The sequence below is a fragment of the Musca autumnalis genome, unplaced genomic scaffold (assembly GCF_047663935.1).
Source record: "Musca autumnalis isolate F117 unplaced genomic scaffold, ASM4766393v1 scaffold_9, whole genome shotgun sequence".
NCBI lineage: Eukaryota > Metazoa > Arthropoda > Insecta > Diptera > Muscidae > Musca > Musca autumnalis.
The window spans coordinates 642,205-665,105 of record NW_027412450.1 but is presented as its reverse complement, the minus strand read 5'-3'; the positions used below and the strand labels follow the sequence as shown (position 1 = coordinate 665,105).

General features: G+C 28.7%; 1 protein-coding gene across 9 annotated transcripts in view; it reads right to left on the bottom strand.

The window, feature by feature from the left end:
- Positions 1 to 22,901, bottom strand: part of LOC141388256 (adenylate cyclase type 2-like) — a 517,012-nt gene that overhangs the window by 29,777 nt on the left and 464,334 nt on the right. For all 9 annotated transcript variants that reach the window (XM_073958279.1, XM_073958284.1, XM_073958282.1 and 6 more), the window contains 5 exons: positions 21,133 to 21,255; positions 15,569 to 15,763; positions 15,206 to 15,433; positions 9,725 to 9,852; positions 4,744 to 4,902 (listed from right to left, as the gene is read on the bottom strand). In XM_073958279.1, the coding sequence (XP_073814380.1) occupies positions 4,744 to 4,902; positions 9,725 to 9,852; positions 15,206 to 15,433; positions 15,569 to 15,763; positions 21,133 to 21,255 (833 nt within the window). The remainder of the gene's footprint in view (positions 1 to 4,743; positions 4,903 to 9,724; positions 9,853 to 15,205; positions 15,434 to 15,568; positions 15,764 to 21,132; positions 21,256 to 22,901) is intronic.

Genomic DNA, 22,901 nt, shown 5'->3' with positions numbered 1-22,901 from the left:
TGCTATGAAAAATGCCTTTGATAACAACTTTTTATATAGCAAAAGCTATCGATAACAACTTTTTTGTAGAAAAAGTCTTAGATAACAAGTTTTCTATAAAAAATTTATCGATAGTAACATTTTCTATAAAAAAAGTAGTCATTAACGTTTTTTTTCTTAGAAGAAGTCATCTATAACAATTTTTTATAGCAGAAGATAATTTGTTCTATAGAAAAAATTGTTATCGTTTTTTTCTATAGAACAAATCATCGATAACAAAATTTTCTTTAGAAAAAGTCTTCGATAACAAATTTTTGTTAGAGAAGTAACCAATAACAACTTTTTCCGTAGAAAAAATATTCGATAACAACTTTTTTGTTCAGTAGAAGTCTTCGATAACAGTACTTTCTTTAGAAAAAGTAATCGATAACTACTTTTTCTATAGAAACCGTCATCGATAACAACTTTGTTTATAGAAAAAGTCATCGACAAGAAGTTTGTCTATAGAAAAACTCATCGACAACAACTTTTTCTATAGAAAAACTCATCGAAAACAACTTTTTCTACAGAAAAACTCATCGATAACAACTGTTTCTATAGAAAAAGTCATCGATAACAACTTTTTCTATAGAAAAAGTCATCGACAACAAGTTTTTCTATAGAATATGTCATCGACAACAAGTTTTTCTATAGAAAAAGTCATCGACAACAAGTTTTGCTATAGAAAAAGTCATTGACAACAAGTTTTTCTATAGAAAAAGTCATCGACAACAAGTTTTCTATAGAAAAAGTCATCGACAACAAGTTTTGCTATAGAAAAAGTCATTGACAACAAGTTTTTCTATAGAAAAAGTCATCGACAACAAGTTTTTCTATAGAAAAAGTCATCGACAGCAAGTTTTTCTATAGAAAAAGTCATCGACAACAAGTTGTTCTATGGAAAAAGTCAACGACAACAAGTTTTTCTATAGAAAAAGTCAACGACAACAAGTTATTCTATAGAAAAAGTCATCGACAACAAGTTTTTCTATAGAAAAAGTCATCGACAACAAGTTTTTCTATAGAAAAAGTCATCGACAACAAGTTTTTCTATAGAAAAATTCATCGACAACAAGTTATTCTATAGAAAAAGTCATCGTCAATAACTTTTTCTATAGAAAAAGTCATCGACAACAACTTTTTCGATAGAAAAAGTCATCGACAACAACTTTTTCGATAGAAAAAGTCATCGACAACAACTTTTTCAATAGAAAAAGTCATCGACAACAACTTTTTCAATAGAAAAAGTCATCGACAACAACTTTTTCGATAGAAAAAGTCATCGACAACAACTTTTTCGATGGAAAAAGTCATCGACAACAACTTTTTCGATGGAAAAAGTCATCGACAACAACAAACAAAGTCATTGACAACTACTTTTTCTATAGAAACCGTCATCGATAACAACTTGTACTATAAAAACAGTAATCGATAACAACTTTTTCATCAGAAGAAGTCATTGATAACAACATTTTCCGTAGAAAAACATCGATAACAAAGTTTTCTATGGAAATACTGTTCGATAACAAGTGCTTTCATAGAAAAAGTCACAAGCTTTTACAACGAAAAAGTAATTGATAACAATTTTTTCTATTGAAAAAGTCATCGATAACAACTTTTTTAAAAGTCCATTCGATAACAAATTTTTTAATTGAAAAAATCACCGATATCAAATTCAACCTAAAGATAAAGTTATCGATTGCATCTTTTTCTAAACACAATTTCTTCGATAACTGTTTTTTTCTACAGGAAAAACATTCAATAACCACATTTTCTGTGGAAAATTTCTTCGATAACAACCTTTTCTATAGCAAAAGCAATCGATAAAAAATTGTCTGTAAAAGAATCACGTATGACAAATTTCTGCATAGAAAATAATCGATAACAATATTTTCTGTAGAAAAAAACATCGATAACATTTTTTTCTCTAGAAGAAGTCATCGATAACAAAATTTTCTTTAGAAAAAGTCAGCGACAACAAAATTGTCTTTAGAAAATGTCTTCGATAATAACTTTTCATCAGAAGAAGTCATCTATAACAAAATTTTCTGTACAAAAAATCAACGATAGCAATTTGTTCAATAGAAACCATCATCGATAACAAGTTGTTATATGGAAAAAGTTATCCATAACAAAGTTTTCTATAAAAAATTTTTATTCAGAAAAAGCATCGATAACAACTTTTTTTACAGAAATAGTCATCGAAAACAGTTTTTTCTAGATAAAATTCATCGATAATAACTTTTGCTTGAAAAGCAGTCACCTATAGCAAAATTTTCTGAATATAAGGCATCGATATCAACTTTTGTTTATAGAAAAGGTCATGTATTGAATATGTCAACGATAACAACTTTCTCGATAGAAGAAGTAATCGATAACAAGATTTTCTGTACAAAAAAATTATCGATAACAACTTTTTCTATAGAAATCATAATCGAAAACAACTTTTTATATGCAAACAGTTACCGATAACTATAGAAGAGGCTGTCGATAACAAAGTTTTATTCAGAAAAAGCATCGATAACAACTTTTTTTACAGAAATAGTCATCGATAACAGTTTTTTCTAGATAAAATTCATGGATAATAACTTTTGCTTAAGAAGAAGTCACCGATAACAACATTTTCTGTAGATAAGGGCATCGATATCAACTTTTGTTTATTGAAAAGGTCATCTATTGAATATGTTAACGATAACAACTTTTTCGATAGAAGAAGTCATCAATTTCGTTAGACAATGCAATCGATAACAACCTTTTCTTTAGAATAAAATCACCGATAACAAATTTTAGTATAGAAAAGTAAATCGATAACAACATTTTCCATACAAAAAGTCATCGAAACAATATTTTTCGTAGAAAAAGTCATCGATAACAACTTGTTATAAAAAAAAATTGTCATCGAAAAAAATTTTTCTATAGAAGAAGACATCGATAACAAGAATATTCTTTTGGAAAAGTCATCAATGACAATTTTTTTCTGGAAAAGTCATCGGTAATAGCATTTTCTGCAGAAGAAATCATCGATAACAACTTTTTTTGCAGAAAAACACATCTATAACAACTCTTTGTATAGAGAGAGTCGTCGATAATAAATTTTTCTGTTGAAAATGTCAATGATAACAATTGTTTCTATAGAAGACGTTATCGATAACAAAATTTTCTTTAACAAATAACAAAACTTTCTTTATAACAGTTTTTTTATACAAACAATGATCGATTACTACAAAATAATTTATCTCGAACAAAATTTTCTTTAAAAAAAGTCATCGACAACAAAATTTTATGCAGTATAAGACATCGATAACAACCTTTCTATTGAAAATGTCCACGATAACAACTTTTTCTATAGAAGAAAACATCGATTTCTATAAAAGAAGTCATCGATAACAACTCATTTTATAGAAAAAGTCATCAATAGCAGGTATTCCTCGATAAAAGCAACGATAACAACATTTTCTAGAGAAAACATCATCGATAACAACTTTTTCTAGAGAAAAAGTCATCGATAACAGCTGTTTCTATAGAAAATGTCATCGATAACAACTGTTACTATAGAGAAAGTCAATGATAACAACTTTTTCTATAGAAAAAGTCATCGATAACAAATTATTGTGTAAATGAAACCATTCATGCTATTTGTTCTGCGAAAAAAGTCATCGATAAGAACATTTTCTACATATCATAATCGATTACTATAAAATAATTTATCGATAACAAAATTTTCTTTAGAAAAAGTCATCGATAACAACATTTTATTTAGTAAAAGACGTCGATAACAAATTGTTTATTGAAAATGTCAACAATAACAACTTTTTCTATAGAATAAAACATCGATTTCAATAAAATAAATTTGTTTGAAAAAGTCATCGATAACAACTTTTTCTATAGAAAAGGTCATCGATTACATCATTTTCTATAGAAGAAGTCATCGATAACAATGTTTTCTTCAGAAGAAGTCATCGATAACAACTTATTATATAGAAAAAGTCATCGATAGCAGGTTTTCTTCGATGAAAAATCAACAATAATAACATTTTCTAGAGAAATCAGCATTGATATCGACTTTTTCTAGAGAAAAAGTCATCGAAAACAACTGTTTCTATAGAAAATATCATCGATAACAACTGTTACTATAGAGAATGTCTACGATAACTACTTTTTCTATAGAAAAAGTCATCGATAACAAATTATTGTGTAAATAAAATCATTCATGCTATTTTTTCTACGAAAAAAGTCATCGATAAGAACCTTTTCTAAATATCTCTTGGCGCCTTCCCAGCAAACAATCTTTTCGATAACATCATAATGGTTACTTTCTTCCCATTAATTCCCTAATTTCTTCCTTCCAAATGCATTACCTACCACAATAAGTGTTTATCGATCATTCCCTCCCTCATGTGGCTTCATTATATTCCGCAAAGCTTGCTACCGATTTATTGATAAGTGTTATATAAAAACCCCATTAGCTGTCATTTCCATTTCAAGAATCAATTTCATTTTTCTTTTGTTTACTATTGTGATATTTCGTTTTAGCAATCATTGATTATTGCCAAATCGCAGGTAGCAGGTAATTTCCGTTTCCTTCTCTAAAAAAAATCAGCCAAATGAAACCAATTTCCTTTAATACACCTCTGCTTGCCGAAAAAAGGAAAGCAATAATCAATCGTATCATAATAAAAAATCTACAGATATGAAAATGTATTCTCTATCTCTCTCGCAACTTACCCCGCAACACCACCACTTTCCATGTGATTTGCCAGCGTAACATCATCACTCCAAACATCGAATTGCCATTTTCTCAGTCCCAAAACACCGCACAAAACATTACCGGTATGGATGCCAATACGCATATCGACATTGATGCCAGTTGCTTCACGAACGTGTCTGAAAAAGGAAGAGAAGTTTATTATTTAAAGATATTCTATTCTATGTTTTGTGTATTGATAAGAATGTGCAGCGGCAACAAAATTTTTCTGAACAAATGTTGTCCGAAAATGTTTGTTCTAACTACAATGTCATAGATAATAATAAGTTATCGAAAACAACTTTTTAAAGTCGATAACAACTTTTTCTATAGATAATACCTTTTTCATTGAAACAGTTGTCGATAAAAACTTTTTCCATGGAAATATTTGCGAATAACATCTTTTTCCATGGAAATAGTTGTCGATAACAACTTTTTCCTTGAAAATAATTGTCGATAACAACTTTATCTGTGGAAATATTTTTCGATAACAACTTTTTCCATAGAAATAGTTGTCGATAACAACTTTTAATATGGAAATAGTTGTCGATAACAAATTTTTCTATAAAAATAGTTGTCGATAACAACTTTTTACATGGAAATAGTCGTCGATAACAACCTTTTCCATAGAAATAGTTGTCGATAACAACCTTTTCCATAGAAATAGTTGTCGATAACAACTTTTTCCATGGAAATAGTTGTCGATAACAACTTTTTCCATGGAAATAGTTGTCGATAACAAATTTGCCGATAACAACTTTTTCCATGGAAATAGTTGTCGATAACAACCTTTTTCACGGAAATAGTTGTCGATAACAACTTTTTCCATGGAATAGTAGTCGATAACAACTTTTTCTATAGAAATAGTTGTCGATAACAACTTTTTCTATAGAAATAGTTGTCGATAACAACTTTTTCTATAGAAATAGTTGTCGATAACAACTTTTTCTATAGAAATAGTTGTCGATAACAACTTTTTCTATAGAAATAGTTGTCGATAACAACTTTTTCTATAGAAATAGTTGTCGATAACAACTTTTTCTATAGAAATAGTTGTCGATAACAACTTTTTCTATAGAAATAGTTGTCGATAACAACTTTTTCTATAGAAATAGTTGTCGATAACAAGTTTTTCTATAGAAATAGTTGTCGATAACAAGTTTTTCTATAGAAATAGTTGTCGATAACAACTTTTTCTATAGAAATAGTTGTCGATAACAACTTTTTCTATAGAAATAGTTGTCGATAACAACTTTTTCTATAGAAATAGTTGTCGATAACAACTTTTTCTATAGAAATAGTTGTCGATAACAACTTTTTCTATAGAAATAGTTGTCGATAAAAACTTTTTCTATAGAAATAGTTGTCTATAACAACTTTTTCTATAGAAATAGTTGTCGATAACAACTTTTTCTATAGAAATAGTTGTCGATAACAACTTTTTCTATAGAAATAGTTGTCGATAACAACTTTTTCTATAGAAATAGTTGTCGATAACAACTTTTTCTATAGAAATAGTTGTCGATAACAACTTTTTCTATAGAAATAGTTGTCGATAACAACTTTTCCTATAGAAATAGTTGTCTATAACAGCTGTTTCTATAGAAATAGTTGTCGATAAAAACTTTTTGTATAGACAGAGTTGTCTATAACAACTTTTTCTATTGAAATAGTTGTCGATAACAACTTTTTCTATAGAAATAGTTGTCGATAACAACTTTTTCTATAGAAATAGTTGTCGATAACAACTTTTTCTATAGAAATAGTTGTCGATAACATCTTTTTCTATAGAAATAGTTGTCGATAAAAACTTTTTCTATAGAAATAGTTGTCGATAACAACTTTTTCTATAGAAATAGTTGTCGATAACAACTTTTTCTATAGAAATAGTTGTCGATAACAACTTTTTCTATAGAAATAGTTGTCGATAACAACTTTTTCTATAGAAATAGTTGTCGATAACAATTTTTTCTATAGAAATAGTTGTCGATAACAACTTTTTCTATAGAAATAGTTGTCGATAACAACTTTTTCTATAGAAATAGTTGTCGATAACAACTTTTTCTATAGAAATAGTTGTCGATAACAACTTTTTCTATAGAAATAGTTGTCGATAACAACTTTTTCTATAGAAATAGTTGTCGATAACAACTTTTTCTATAGAAATAGTTGTCGATAACAACGTTTTCTATAGAAATAGTTGTCGATAAAAACTTGTCGATAACAACTTTTTATATAGAAATAGTTGTCGATAACAACTTGTCGATAACAACTTTTTATATAGAAATAGTTGTCGATAACAACTTTTTCTATAGAAATAGTTGTCGATAACAACTTTTTCTATAGAAATAGTTGTCGATAACAACTTTTTCTATAGAAATAGTTGTCCATAGCAACTTTTTCTATAGAAATAGTAATCGATAACAGCTTTTTCTATATAAATAGTTGTCGACTACAACTTTTTCTATAGAAATAGTTGTCGATAACAACTTTTTTATGGAAATAGTTGTCGACAACAACTTTTTCTATAGAAATAGTTGTCGATAACAGCTTTACTATAGAAATATTTGTCGATAACAGTTTTTTCTATAGAAATAGTTGTCGATAACATATTTTTCTATAGAAATAGTTGTCGATAACAACTTTTTCTATAAAACTAGTTGTCGATAACAACTTTCTCTATAGAAATAGTTGTCGATAAAAACTTTTTCTATAGAAATAGTTGTCGATAACAAATTTTTCTATAGAAATAGTTGTCGATAACAACTTTTTCTATAGAAATAGTTGTCGATAACAACTTTTTCTATAGAAATAGTTGTCGATAACAACTTTTTCTATAGAAATAGTTGTCGATAACAACTTTTTCTATAGAAATAGTTGTCGATAACAACTTTTTCTATAGAAATAGTTGTCGATAACAACTTTTTCTATAGAAATAGTTGTCGATAACAACTTTCTCTATAGAAATAGTTGTCGATAACAACTTTTTCTATAGAAATAGTTGTCGATAACAACTTTTTCTATAGAAATAGTTGTCGATAACAACTTTTTCTATAGAAATAGTTGTCGATAACAACTTTTTCTATAGAAATAGTTGTCGATAACAACTTTTTCTATAGAAATAGTTTTCGATAACAACTTTTTCTATAAAAATAGTTGTCGATAACAACTTTTTCTATAGAAATAGTTGTCGATAACAACTTTTTCTATAGAAATAGTTGTCGATAACAACTTTTTCTATAGAAATAGTTGTCGATAACAACTTTTTCTATAGAAATAGTTGTCGATAACAACTTTTTCTATAGAAATAGTTGTCGATAACAACTTTTTCTATAGAAATAGTTGTCGATAACAAATTTTTCTATAGAAATAGTTGTCGATAACAAATTTTTCTATAGAAATAGTTGTCGATAACAACTTTTTCTATAGAAATAGTTGTCGATAACAACTTTTTCTATAGAAATAGTTGTCGATAACAACTTTTTCTATAGAAATAGTTGTCGATAACAACTTTTTCTATAGAAATAGTTGTCGATAACAACTTTTTCTGTAGAAATAGTTGTCGATAACAACTTTTTCTATAGAAACAGTTGTCGATAACAACTTTTTCCATGGAAATAGTTGTCGATAACAACTTTTTCTATAGAAATAGTTGTCTATAACAACGTTTTCTAAAGAAATAGTTGTGGAGAACAACTTTTTCTATAGAAATAGTTGTCGATAACAACCGTTTTCATTGAAATAGTTGTCGATAAGAACTTTTTCTATATAAATAGTTGTCGATAACAACTTTTTCCATGGAAATAGTTGTCGATAACAACGTTTTCTATAGAAATAGTTATCGATAACAACTTTTTCTATAGAAATAGTTGTCTATAACAACTGTTTCTATAGAAATAGTTGTCGATAAAAACTTTTTCTATAGACAGAGTTGTCTATAACAACTTTTCCCATTGAAATAGTTGCCGATAACAAATTTTTCCATGAAAATATTGTCGATAACAACTTTTTTTATAGAAATTGTTGTCGATAACAACATTTTCTATACCCACTTTATTAAAAACCCTTATACACCCTTTGCCACCCTTTCTTTGTAACAAAGGCTTATTGTATAGAGCTTTTCCACCGCCCATTGCGAAAAAGGTCAAAAAACAATTACTTAAACCCAGCCTGCCTCCTTATCCTTTGTAATGAAGCATTTCCAGTTCAATAAATCCTCATTTAAAATCAGAATCAGAATATTGATTACATTGTTTGTGGATTTAACTTTACGTCAAAAATTCAACAAAATCCGAAGATTAAACAATTTGTTGGATATTTATGCCCATCCCCATTGCCGATGCAGGGGAAGAGGCTGGAGGACAATTTGTTAAAAATTCAAATAAATTCGCAAAGATTAAGGAAAGTCTTTTATATCCTTTGGGGCCATATCATGGCTTTTTTTCATACTTTAGATTGTGTGGTCTTTTTCCCTCTCTCTCCACCTCTCTTTGTTTGGCTACATAGATTCTTGTCGTGATTGTTATCCAACACCTGGTAGATATTAAAACAAGTGTTTGTCCTGTTGTCCTGATGTTGTTCATGGCTTTAATCAGAGTTCCAACTTGTATCGGTGGTTGTTGTCAGGTGGGTTAAGGGGGTGGCAGCGGTTGTTGGTTCACAACCACAGTAACCATGTGGATACTGGCTCTTATTATGTCAGCCTACTCTGAAGGAATGTGTATGTGAGTACTTATGTGTGTTTGTTGATTTGTTTGCACGAGAATTCAATAGCAATTTGTTTACATTTCCAAAGTACATCATCGCTGTTGGTGTCATCTACATAAATATTGTATTTTGTAAAATGTTTACAATTGTGTGGGAATTTTGTTTAGAAGTAGGTATGTGTGTGTATCCGTAGCTAAATATGTGTGGGTTGACAGATAAAAGAAGATAGAATGTTTTAGTTCATAATCTACATACCTGATTGCATCAATCATTTGTAGACCCATATTGACACAGTTCGATGCATGTTGAGATCTCGAAACGGGCAGGCCAGAGACACAGTAATAACAATCGCCCAAAATTTTTATGCGCAGACAGTGATTTTCCTGGAAAAATATTAGATTCGTATCATTTTAGATAAAACAGTTGATTGAAAATATGATTAGCAACAAAAAGTCATCGCTAACAGTTTTTTCTATACAAGAAGTTATCGATAATAACTTTTCTATAGAAAAAGTCATCGATAAACATTTTTCTATAGAAAACGTCATCGATAATTTTTTTTCTATAGAAAAAGTAATCGGTAAAAACTTTTTCTATAGAAAAAAAAATCATCGATAACATCTTTTTCTATAGAAAAATTCATCGATAAAAATTTTTCTACAGAAAAATTCATCTAAAACGATTTTTCTATAAAAAAATGTCATAGATAACAAGTTTTTCTATAGAAACATTCATCGATAACAACGTTTTCATCGATAACAATTTTTTCTATAGCAAAAAGCCATCGATAAAACCGATGACATTTTTTTAAAGAAATATTCTTAACATCTTTTTATATAAAAAACATCGATAACAAATTTTTCAGTAGAAAAAATCATCGATAACAGCTTTTTCTGAAGAAAATTCGTCGATAACAATTTTTACTATATCGACTACAACATTTGCTGTAGAAAAAGTCACCGATAACAACTTTTGGTGTAGAAAAGGTAATCGGTAACAATCGATAAAAAATTATAAAGTAATCGATAACAACATTTTCTATACAAAAAGTTATCAATAACAACTTTTTCTAAAAGAAGTAATCGATAAGTAATTGATAACAACCTTTTCTATACAAAAAGTCATCGACAATAATTTTTTCTATAAAAATGTCATCGATAGCATATTTTTCTAAAGAAATAATCTTCAATAAAAAATGTTTCTGTAGAAAAGGTCATCGACAACAATTTTTTCTGTGGATAAAGTGATCGATAACAACTTTTTATACTAAAAAAGTAATCGATAACAAATTTTTATACAGGGAAATAATCGAAAAAATTGTTTTATTGATAACCACTTTTTCTAAAGATATAGTAATCGTTAGAAAAGTCGTCGATAACAATTTTTTCTAAAGAAATAATCATCGATAACATGTTTTGCTCTAGAAGTAGTAATCGACAACAACTTATTCTGTAGAAAAAAATCTATAACAAATTATTCTATAGAAAATGTCGCCGATAACAAGTTTTTCTATAGAATTGTCATCGATAACAAATTTTTCTTTAGAAAAAAATCATCAAAGTCATCGTAGAAGAAGTCATCGATAGCAAGTATTCTTATAGAAAACGTCATCGATAAAAAATTTTTATGTAGAATAAATCACCCATCATAATTTCTTCATCGACAACAACTTTTTCTAGAGAAAACTCATCGATAACATTTTTTTCTAAAGAAAGAGTCATCGATAACAATTTTTTTTTCTAAAGAAATAGTCATCGTTAAGAAGTTTTGCTAAAGAAAAACATCGATAACAACTTTCTGTATAGAAAAAACAAGTAAGAACAGACTATAGTCGGACGGGGCCGACCATGTGATACCCTATACCACTATCCCTGTGCACTAGCTTTCCGGGCTAGCTGTTATAAGATGTGCATTAGAAATTTTACCAATTTTCACACAAAAGTTTTGATCAATTTAACCCGCTAAATATTATCCGATCATACCGTTGACTTGCACGCTACTTCTTCATCTCAAACCAAAACTACGTTTAAAATTTCGAGCCGATCGGACTATTATTGCGACCTACAGAGCGGCTACAAAATCGAGCAAAAATTTTGTTTTTGGTCCATTTCATCCCTTTAACATTTCACGATAATCGCCAAAAACTAATCAGTTCTATTCTGGTCCAAACCCGACCTCCATACTAAATTTCGTGACAATCGGTCCATAATTGCGGCCTCTAGCTTGATTACAATTTTTAATGGACGGACAGACGGACGGACGGACGGACGGACACACATCGCTAAATCGCTTTATCTCGTCGAGATATGAAGTTTGGTATACCACATGAGGGGTCTACGACGAATATTTCGCGGCGTTACATGAATTTTTGGGAAAACAAACTTATTATACCCTTTTCCACATTGTGGTATAGGGTATAATTATCGACCACAAATTTTCCCAAAGAAGAAGTCATCGATAACAACTTTTTGTAAAGAAATAGTTATCGATTATACATTTTTCTGACGAAAGGGTCATCGATAATAACTTTTTCTGTAGAAAAATTCAACGATAGCAACTTTTTCTGTAGAAAATGCTATCGATAACAAGTTTTTCTATAGAAAAATCATCGATAACAGCTTTTCTATAGATAACGCCATCAAAAAAGTAATCGGTAACAACTTTTTGTAAAGAAATAGTTATCGATAACAACTTTTCCTATAGGAAAAGTCATCGATAACAACTGTTTCTATAAAAAAATCATCGATGAGAGCCTTTTTGTAGATAAGGTAATCGATAATATCTCATTATATAGGAAAAGCCATCGATAAAAATTTTTCTACAGAAAGAGTGATCGATAACAATTTTTTAATACAGACAATGTAATCGATAATAAATTTTCTTATGGAAAAAATCATCGATTAAATTTTTTCTGCGGAAAAAGTCATCGATACCAACTTTTTCTATAGAAAAAATCATCGATAACAGCTTTTTCTGAAGAAAAGTCGTCGATAACAATTTTTACTAAAGAAATAATCATCGATAACATGTTTTGCTTTAGAAATAGTAATCGACAACAACTTATTCTGTAGAAAATAAAATCAATAACAAATTCTTCAATAGAAAATGTCGCCGATAACAAGTTTTCTACAGAACTGTCATTGATAACAAATTTTTTTGTAGAAAAAACTCATCAAAAACAAATCTTTCTGTAGAAGAAGTCGTCGATAGCAACTATTATTATAGAAAACGTCATCGATAACAAATTCTTATGTAGAATAAGTCACCCATTATAACTTCTTCTATAGAAAACGTCATCGACAACAACTTTTTCTAGAGAAAACCTCATCGATAACATTTTTTTCTAAAGAAATAGTCATCGATAACAATTTGTTTCTAAAGAAGTAGTCATCGATAAGAAGTTTTGCTAAAGAAAAACATCGATAACAACTTTCTGTATAGAAAAAATGACCGACCACAATTTTTCCCAAAGAAGAAGTCATCGATAACAACTTTTTGTAAAGAAATAGTTATCGATAATACATTTTCTAAACAAAAGCTCATCGATAACAACTTTTTCTGTAGAAAAATTCAAAGATAGCAACTTTTTCTGTAGAAAATGCTATCGATAACAAATTTTTTATAGAAAAATCATCGATAACTACTTTTTCTATAGATAACGTCATCAAAAAAGTAATCGATAACAACTTTTTGTAAAGAAATAGTTATCGATAACAGCATTTTTCTATAGGAATGTCATCGGTAAGAAAAAATTCTAACAAAAAATTATTGATAACAACTTCTTTCTAGAAATATAAATCGATGAAAACTTGTTTTCTTTCAAAATTGTCAGTGATAACAACGTTTGCTATGGAAAAAGTCATCGATAAAAAATGTTTCTATAAAAAAAATCATCGATAAGAACCTTTTTTGTAGAAAAGGTAATCGATAATAACTCATTATATAGGAAAAGCCATCGATAAAAATTGTTCTAGAGAAAAAGTGATAAAAACTTTTTCTATAGGAAAAATCATCGGTAAGAAAAAATTCTAACAAAAATTATCGATAACAACTTTTTTCTAGAAATATAAATCGATGACAACTTTTTCTTTCGAAATTGTCTGTGATAACAACTTTTGCTATGGAAAAAGTCATCGATAACAACTGTTTCTATAATAAAATCATCTATAAGAACCTTTTTGTAAAAAAGGTAATCGATAATAACTTATTATATATTAAAAACCATCGATAAAAATTGTTCTACAGAAAAAGTGATCGATAACAATTTTTTTATACAGAAAATGTAATCGATCATAAATGTTTTTCTGGAAAAATCATCGATTAAATATTTTCTGCGGAAAAAGTCATCGATAACAACTTTTTCTCTAGGAAAAATCATCGATAACAACTTTTTCTTTGGAAGGAGTCATCGATAACAACTTTTTCTATGAAAATAATCAACGATAACAACATTTTCTGTAGAAAAGTTAACCGATAACAACAAAGTTAATCGATAACAAATGTTTCTATTTTAAAAAAAAACAATCATCGAAAACAACTTATTCTTCAGAAAAAACATCGATAACAAATTTTTCCATAAAAATAGTCAGCGATAAGATGTTGTTTTGTAGAAAAAGCCATCGATAACAACTTTTTCTATGGAAAAAGTCATCGGGCAATAAAATTTGCTATAGAAAAAGTCATTGACAATAACTTTTGCTGTAGAAAAAGTCACGGATAACAACTTTTGGTGTAGAAAAAGTAATCGATAACAAGCGATAAAGAAAATTATTAAATTATAAAGTTATCGATAAAAATATTTTCTATACAAAAAGTCATCAATAACAACTTTTTCTAAAAAAAGTAAACGATAAGTAATTGATAACAACTTTTTCTATATATAAAAAGTCATCGATAATAATTTTTTCTATAAAGACGTCATCGATGGCATATTTTGCTAAAAAAAATCTTCAATAATAAATGTTTCTGTAGAAAAAGTCATCGATAACAATTTCTTCTGTAGATAAAGTGATCGATAACAACTTTTTATACTGAAAAAGTTGTCGATAAGAAATTTTTATACAGAGAAATAATCGACAATAATTTTTTTATCGATAACCACTTTTTCTAAAGATATAGTAATCGTTAGCATTTCTTCCTGCAGATAAAGTCATTGATAACAACTTTTTCTGTAGAAAAGGTAATGGAAAATCGATAACAATTTCTTGTTTTAAAAAAGTTAACGAAAATAACATTTTCTAACATTTTTTCTAACGAAAAAGAAATTGACAACAACTCTTTCTAATGAAAATGTCATCGATAACATGTTTTATACAGTAAAATTATCAATAACAATTTTTTACAAAAACGTCGATAACAACTTTTTCTGTAGAAAAGGTAATCGATAACAACTTTTCTATAGAAGAAAAAATCGATAACACATTTTTCTAATGAAAATTTCATCGATAACAAGTTTTATACAGAGAAAGTTATCAATAACAAATTTTTCTACAGAAAAACTAATTACTTTTATACAGAAAATATAATCGATAACAAGTTTTTCTATTAAAAAACGACATAGAAAAAAACTTTTATATGGAAAAGGCCATCGATAACAATATTTTCTATAGAAAATGTTAACGATAATAATTTTTCATACAGAAAAAAATGCCTCGATTACATTTTTCCTATACAAAAAGTCATCGATAACAATTATGCCATAGAAAAACTTAAAGATTTTCCCATCTTATCACTTACCTGTGCAATTTGATCGAAACGTCCGAACAGATCATTCAAAGTCTTCACCAAATCACTGGCAGTCAATTGTTCCGATAATGGTGTGAAATTGACAATATCCGCATATAAAATCGAAACATTATTGTGGCGTTGAACATGCAGCTCATGGAAACGGGTGGCCGATGAATTGCTTTGACCACCAGCCCTCTGACAGGCATCAGCCATTTTCAGCATAATACTGCGTTTAACCTAAAAACGAAATCCACAAAATATTTTTTTCTGTGTTATTGTTGCAATTGTTTAAATTTATCAACAAAATATTGGTCATTGTGTAGTTTTGTTGTTTTTGTTATGGTATCGCCAAAAAAAACCAAAAATACTAACCTCTGCGGCAATATAAGCTGGTATTACGCTTAGCAACAGCTGTTCCTGCTGTTCACGTTCACATTCCAGTTTGACACGTTGTTCGATGCCCGTCCGTGTGCCATCCACGGTGCGTGTGTGGGCAGCATCTGACATAATGCGATAGTAGAGACCGGAAACGGATGCACTGGCCAGCATTACAATTTCACCAAATAACTGCAAAAAAATAATAAACACAAACAACAAAGTATGAACACAATTAAATGAAATATTTTCGGTTTAGTGGGAATTGTTATGCAGAAGAACAACAATAAACCAAACAACAACAACATTATTAAAGTTAACATTTTGTGGTAACTAGGATTAAAAAGAGATTTAAAGTATTTTTAATTATTGTTGTTGATTTTTTGTATAAAAATAGTTTTTATCGATTCCGTAGAAAAAATAAACGTCGATAAATTTTTTAATGAAAAAGTTTTAATCTATGACTTTTTTAATGATAACGTAGTTATCAATGAATTTTTCTATAGTTATCGATGTCTTTTTCTATAGAAATAGTTGTTATCGATAATTTTTGCAATAGAAATAGTTATCGATAATTTTTACAATAGAAATATTTGTTATCGATTACATTTTTTTGTAGAAAAAGTTGTTATCGGCGACATTTTCTTTAGAAAAAGTTTTTATCGATTACTTCTTCCCTAGAAAAAGTTGTTATCTATTTATATTTTTTTAGAAATAGCGATTATCTAATATTTTTTTTTATAATTTTTTATCGATAACCATTTCTTAGAAAATGTCGTTATCGACGACTTATTCTATGGAAATATTGTTTTTCGTTTTCATAAAAAAGTTGTTCTTCGTGACATTTCTTATGTCAAAAATTATAATCGATAACTTATTCGTTAAAAAGCCATTATCGAAGACATTTCTATCGAAAAAGTTATTATCGATGAATTTTTCTATAGAACAATTTGTTATCGATGGCTTTTTCCATAGAAAACGTTATTATCGATGACTTTTTCCAAAGAAAAAAGTTCTTAACGATGACCTTTTTATAGGAGTCTTTGTTATCAATTACTTGCCATTAGAACAAATTGGTATCGGTGACTATTTCTTTAAAAAAAATTTGCTACCAATGAATTTTCCACAAGAAAAATTTTATTCGATGTCTTTTCCCATAGAAAAAGTTTCTAACAATGACTTTTTTCCATAAAGAAAGTTGTTATCGATAACGGTTTTGCATAGAAAAAGGTATTGTCGAATTTTCTTCATAGAAAAATTACATTTACCACAAAAAATTTGTTATCGATCTAGTTTCCGATAGACAATTTTGGTAGTTTTTATCGATGACTGTTTTCATAAGATAGGTTGTTATCGATACATTCTTCTGAAAAAAAAAACGTTTTTGTCTATTATTTTTTTCTAGATAAAGGTTGCTGTCGATCACTTTTCTATAGAAAAAGAAGTTATCGCAATTTTTTCGTAGCTTTTCCCATAGGAAAAGGTGTTATCGAAGACTGAATTAAGCTGTTTTCGTTGACTTTTTCTATAGAAAAGAATTTTATTGATAATCTTTCCTACAGTAAAAGTTGTTATAGATGACCTTTTCTATAGAATCCTCATCAATGACGTCTTCATAGAAAAAGTTGTTGTGGATGATTTTTTTCATGGAAAAAGTTTTAATCGATAACTTTTCGATAGATTTTTTATTGCTGACTTTTTAGAAAATGATGTTATCGATGCGTTTTCGAAATAAAAAATTGTTATCGAAGATTTTTTCCATGGGAAAAATTTGTAATCGATGAATTAAACTACTCTTTTGTACAAAAAATTGCTATCGAAAACGTTTTCTGTCCAAAAACTATTGCCGATTACTTTTTCTATAAAAAAGTTGTTATAGAATGTCGATTTTTTGCAATTATCGATAACTATCCGACCGTCCAGCAACCACAAAAGATTTTGTTCTATAAAACAAATCTAGAATAAGTCACCGATAACAATTATTTCTGTAGAAAAGGCCATCGATAACAACATTTCCATAGAAAACGTCATCGATAACAACTTTTTTTTCGTTAGATAAGTGATCGACAAAAAATTTTTCTATGGAAAAAGTCATCGATAACAAATTGTTCTATGAAAAAATCTAGAGTAAGTCATCGATAACAATTGTTTCTGTAGGAAAAGTCAACATCAACCACTATTTCTATTGATAGACTCATCGATATCCTATAGAAAAACTCAACGTTTACTACTTTTTCTATAGAAAAAGTCAACGTTAACAATTTTTTCGGTAGAAGAAGTCATCGATAACAACTTTTTCCATAAAAAACGTCATCGATAACAACTTTTTGCCGTTAGATAAGTGATAGACAAAAACTTTTTCTATGGCAAAAGTAATCGATAACAACTTATTCTATAAAAAACTTATCGTTAACAACTATTTCTATAGCACAAGTAATCGATAACAACTTTTTTATTAATTAAATGATAACAAATTAGTCTATAAAAAAAGTAATCGATAAAATTTTTTTTTTAAAAAGTTATCGATAAAAATTTTACTATATGAGAAGTTATTTATAAAAAATTTTCTGTAGGGTAAGTCATATATAACAACTTTTTCTATAGGAAAAGTCGTCAATAACATATTTCTTATAGAAAGACATATCGTTAACACTTTTTTTATAGAAAGACCCATTGAAAACAACTTGTTCGATAAAAAAACACATCGCTAACTACTTTTTTCTATAGAAAAAACGCATCGATAACTACTTTTCCTATATAAAATGTCATCGATAACATTTTTTTATAAAAAGTAACCGATAACAGCTTTTCCTAAAAAAACTTGTTGATAACTACTTTTTCTATAGAAAAAGTCATCGATAAAAATTTTTCTGTAGAAAATAACATTTTTCTTTATAAAAATTTATCGATAACAACACTTTCTATAGGAATAACAAAATTGTTCTATAGGAAAAGACATCGATAACAACATTTTCTATAGAAATACTTATCGATAATAACCTTTTCTATAGAAAAACTTATCGATAACTTTATTTTCTATAGAAAAAGTCATCGATAACATTTTTTCTGTAGAAAAACTCATTGATGACAACTTTTTCTATAGAAAGATAACAACTTTTTCTATAGAAAAAATTGCTATCGATGACTTTTTCTACAGAAAAAGTAGTTATCGATGACCTTTTCTACAGAAAAAGTAGTTATCGATGGTTTTTTCTACAAAAAATTTTATATATAAAATGTAGTTATCGATGAACTTTTCGGTAAATACTTTTTATATAGAAAACGATAAAAATTTGTCTGTAGAAAATAACATTTTTCTTTATAAAAAGTTATCGATAACAATACTTTCTATAGGATAAGTCATGAATAACAACTTTTTTTCTATAGGCAATGACATCGATAGCAACTCTTTCTATAGAAATACTTATTGATAATAACTTTTTCTATAGAAAAACTTATTGATAACTTTTTTTCTATATAAAAAGTCATCGATAACAATTTTTCTTTAGAAAAACTCATTGATGACAATTTGTCCTATAGAAAGATAACAACTTTTTCTATAAAAAAGTCATCGATAACAATTTGTTCTATAGAAAATGTCATCGACAAGAATTTTATTCATACGAAAAGATATAAGGTATAAAGTTATCGATGAGTTTTTTATGGAAAACGTTTTGATCGGTGAATTTTCCTATTGAAGAGTGTTGTCGATGACTTTGTCCATAGAAAAAATTGCTATCGATGACTTTTGCCACAGAAAAAGTAGTTATCGATGACTTTTGCTACACAAAAATGTTATCGATAACATTTTCTATATAAAAAGTAGTTATCGATGAGTCTTTCTATAGAAAAGTTGTTATCGATGACTTTTCCTATAGTTATATATGACTTATCCTATAGAAAATTCGTTACAGACATCTTCTCCTATAGAAAACGTTGTTATCGATAACTTAAAAAAATGTATCGATGACTTTTTCCATAGAAAAAGTTTTTGTCGATCACTTATCTAAAGAAAAAGTTGGTATCGATGACTTTTTCTTCAGAAAAAAATTGTTGTCGATGACTTTTTCTACAGAAAAATAGTTATGGATGACTTTTTCTACAAAAAGTTGTTGTCGCTGACCTTTTCTATAAAAAAGTAGTCATCTATAAGTTTTTCTATAGAACGAAAGTTATCCATAAGTTTTTCTATGGAAAGAGCAGTTATCATGAATATATCAATAGAAAAAAATTGTTGGCGTTGACTTTTTCTACAGAAAAATTTGTTATCGATTACTTTTTCTACAGAAAAAGTAGTTATCGATTACTATTTCCACATAAAAGAATGTTATCGATGACTTTTTCTACAGAAAAAGTATTTATCGAAAATAGACAAAAGAGTTTGGTGGATTTTGTTAAGAAACACTTGTTATCGATGAGTCTTTCTATCGAAAATATGTTATGATGCATTTTCGATTGAAAAACTTTTAATCGCTAATTTTTCCCGTAGAAAAATTATTATTTCCTGAACATTTCCATCAAAAAAAACTTATTATAATAAATCCCTAAAACCTCTATTTGTTTTAAACGTTTTATTATGTAATTATTTATTTTTCTGCGATAGGTTTCACATTTACCTTCACATTGATAGTTCATGTGTAATTCATGCATATTTCTCGTTACCTTGGCCTTTACCTTGTTTGCACTTGGAATAGTCACTAAAATCCCACACGAGTTAAACTACATGGAATTGTTTTACACCTCCCACCGATAACCCTCTCCGTCTCTGCCACACAATTCGTGTGGAGAAAAAGAAACAGAACATAAATGTATAACCAGACATTTTGTTGCACACTTAAGTTTTGCAACAAACGTCAGATGACTTGAGGAGATAAACTAAAGACAATTCCAATTGCCAGGCAGGAGTCCATATGGCAGGCGTCCATACACCACAGTGTTCAGGGGATGTTGATTTTGTTTCCGGCATCAAGGACATAGTAAAGGCATTTTGCAAATGTGTTGTGAATTACAATCATGTTTAATAGTTTTTTGTATGTATGTATGCATATCCTTTGAGTGCAGGACAAAAACAACTACAACAAACATATGCTGCCTGCTTTTCAATGACATTTCAGGTTGTTGAAAAATTTATGATTTTTAATGACTTGGTTTTTGAACACAACAAAATGGTTTTAGCCACAAAAACAACACCATTCAAATTGACATTCAGTTGATAAAGTGTCGTCCTTGCTTCCGGCCTGTTGCATTTTGTGCAAACGAAATAAAGCCGATTTAAACTATGCGAGGCTACATATTTTTCTAATTAGCTTTGTAAAAATCCCTCTAAACACACATCCCTCTTCCTTCGCCCCCCTCTCTCCCTCATTGTCATTCATCACTTGACTTTTTTGTCTCTTTTATACAAAACCCCGATCCAATTATAATTTCATTTTCACAAAAATCATAGTAAAGTGTAGTCGTTGTTGTTGAAAGTGATGTTGTTGTTGTTGTTGCTGGTTTTTGGTGTTAAAATTCATTGGCATCCTTTTTGAATGGATGGGCGTGGACGGGCAGCTACTTACCACAGGCAAATTAGGCGAATAGTCCGGTGCAATGCACAGCCGATAGACAACATGTATGGCCGTCATAAATAGGGCCAAGACCACAGACACCGGCCACGATATTGGCAGCATTGTATGAATACCCTGGAGGCAAATGAGAAAAGAAAAAAAGAATTAGAACAACAAATACAGAAACATAATTAATATGGAAATGCTATGAGATGTTATTGCTGTTATTACTTTATTGCATTGTTGTAATTTTGAGTGTTTGAGCTGTTGAATGTTATGAGACATTGGGGACTTGTTAGGTTGGCATGCATTTTTGTAATGCATATATACAGAAGTTGTTATCGATGACCGTGTCTATATAAGAATTCAATATCGATGACTTTTTCTATAGAAAAAAGACAATATCGATGATTTTTTTAGAAAAATTTAATATTTATGACATTTTCTAAAGAAAAAATCACTAACGATGACTTTTTCTATAGAAAAACAAACTTACGATGATTTTTCCTATAGAAAAAAGTCACTAACGATGATTTTTCTATAGAAAAACTCACTACCGACGACTTTTTCTGTAGAAAAACTTACTAACTATGACTTTTTCTGTAGAAAAACTCACTAACGATGACTGTTTTTATAGAAAAACTCACAAAAGATGACTTTTTCTGTAGAAAAACTCACAAAAGATGACTTTTTCTGTAGAAAAACTCACTAACGATGACTTTTTCTATAGAAATGCACACAAACGATGACTTTTTCTATAGAAAAACTCACCAACGATGACTTTTTCTATAGAAAAACTCACCAGCGATGACTTATTCTATATAAAAACTCACTAACGATGACTTTATCTATAGAAAAACTCACTAACGATGACTTTTTCTATAGAAAAACTCACTAACGATGAATTTCTCACTAGCGATGACTTTTTCTATAGAAAAAATCACTAGCGATGACTGTTTTTATAGAAAAACTCACTAACTAGGAATTTTTCTATAGAAAAACTCACTAGCTATGACTTTTTATACGAAAACTCACTAACGATGACGTTTTTATAGAAAATTCTCTAACGATGACTTTTCTTATAGAAAAACTCATTAACGACTACTTTTTCTATAGAAAAACTCACTAACGATTACTTTTTCTATAGAAAAACTCACTAACGATTACTTTTTCTATAGAAAAACTCACTAACGATTACTTTTTCTATAGACAAAACACACTAACGATGACTTTTTCCATAGAAAAACTAACTAACGATGAATTTTTCTATAGTAAAACTCACTAACGATGACTTTTTCTATAGAAAAACTCACTAGGGATGACTTTTTTTATAGAAAAACTCACTAACTATGACTTTTTTTATAGAAAAACTCACTAACGATGAATTTTTCTATAGAAAAGCTCATTAGCAATGACTTTTTCTATAGAAAAATTCAATATCGGTGACTTTTTTATAGAAAACACACTAACGATGACTTTTTCTATGGATGACTTTTTCTATGGAAAACTCACTAACGATGACTTTTTCTATGGAAAACCCACTAACGATGACATTTTCTATGGAAAACTCACTAACGATGACTTTTTCTATAGAAAGTTTCACTACCGATGACTTTGTCTACAGAAAAATTCACTAACGATGACTTTTTCTATAGAAAAACTGGTTAACGATGACCTTTTCTATAGAAGTAATCCACTAACGATGACATTTTCTTTAGAATAACTCTTGAACGATGACTTTTTCCATAGAAAAACTCATTACCAATGACTTTTTCTATACG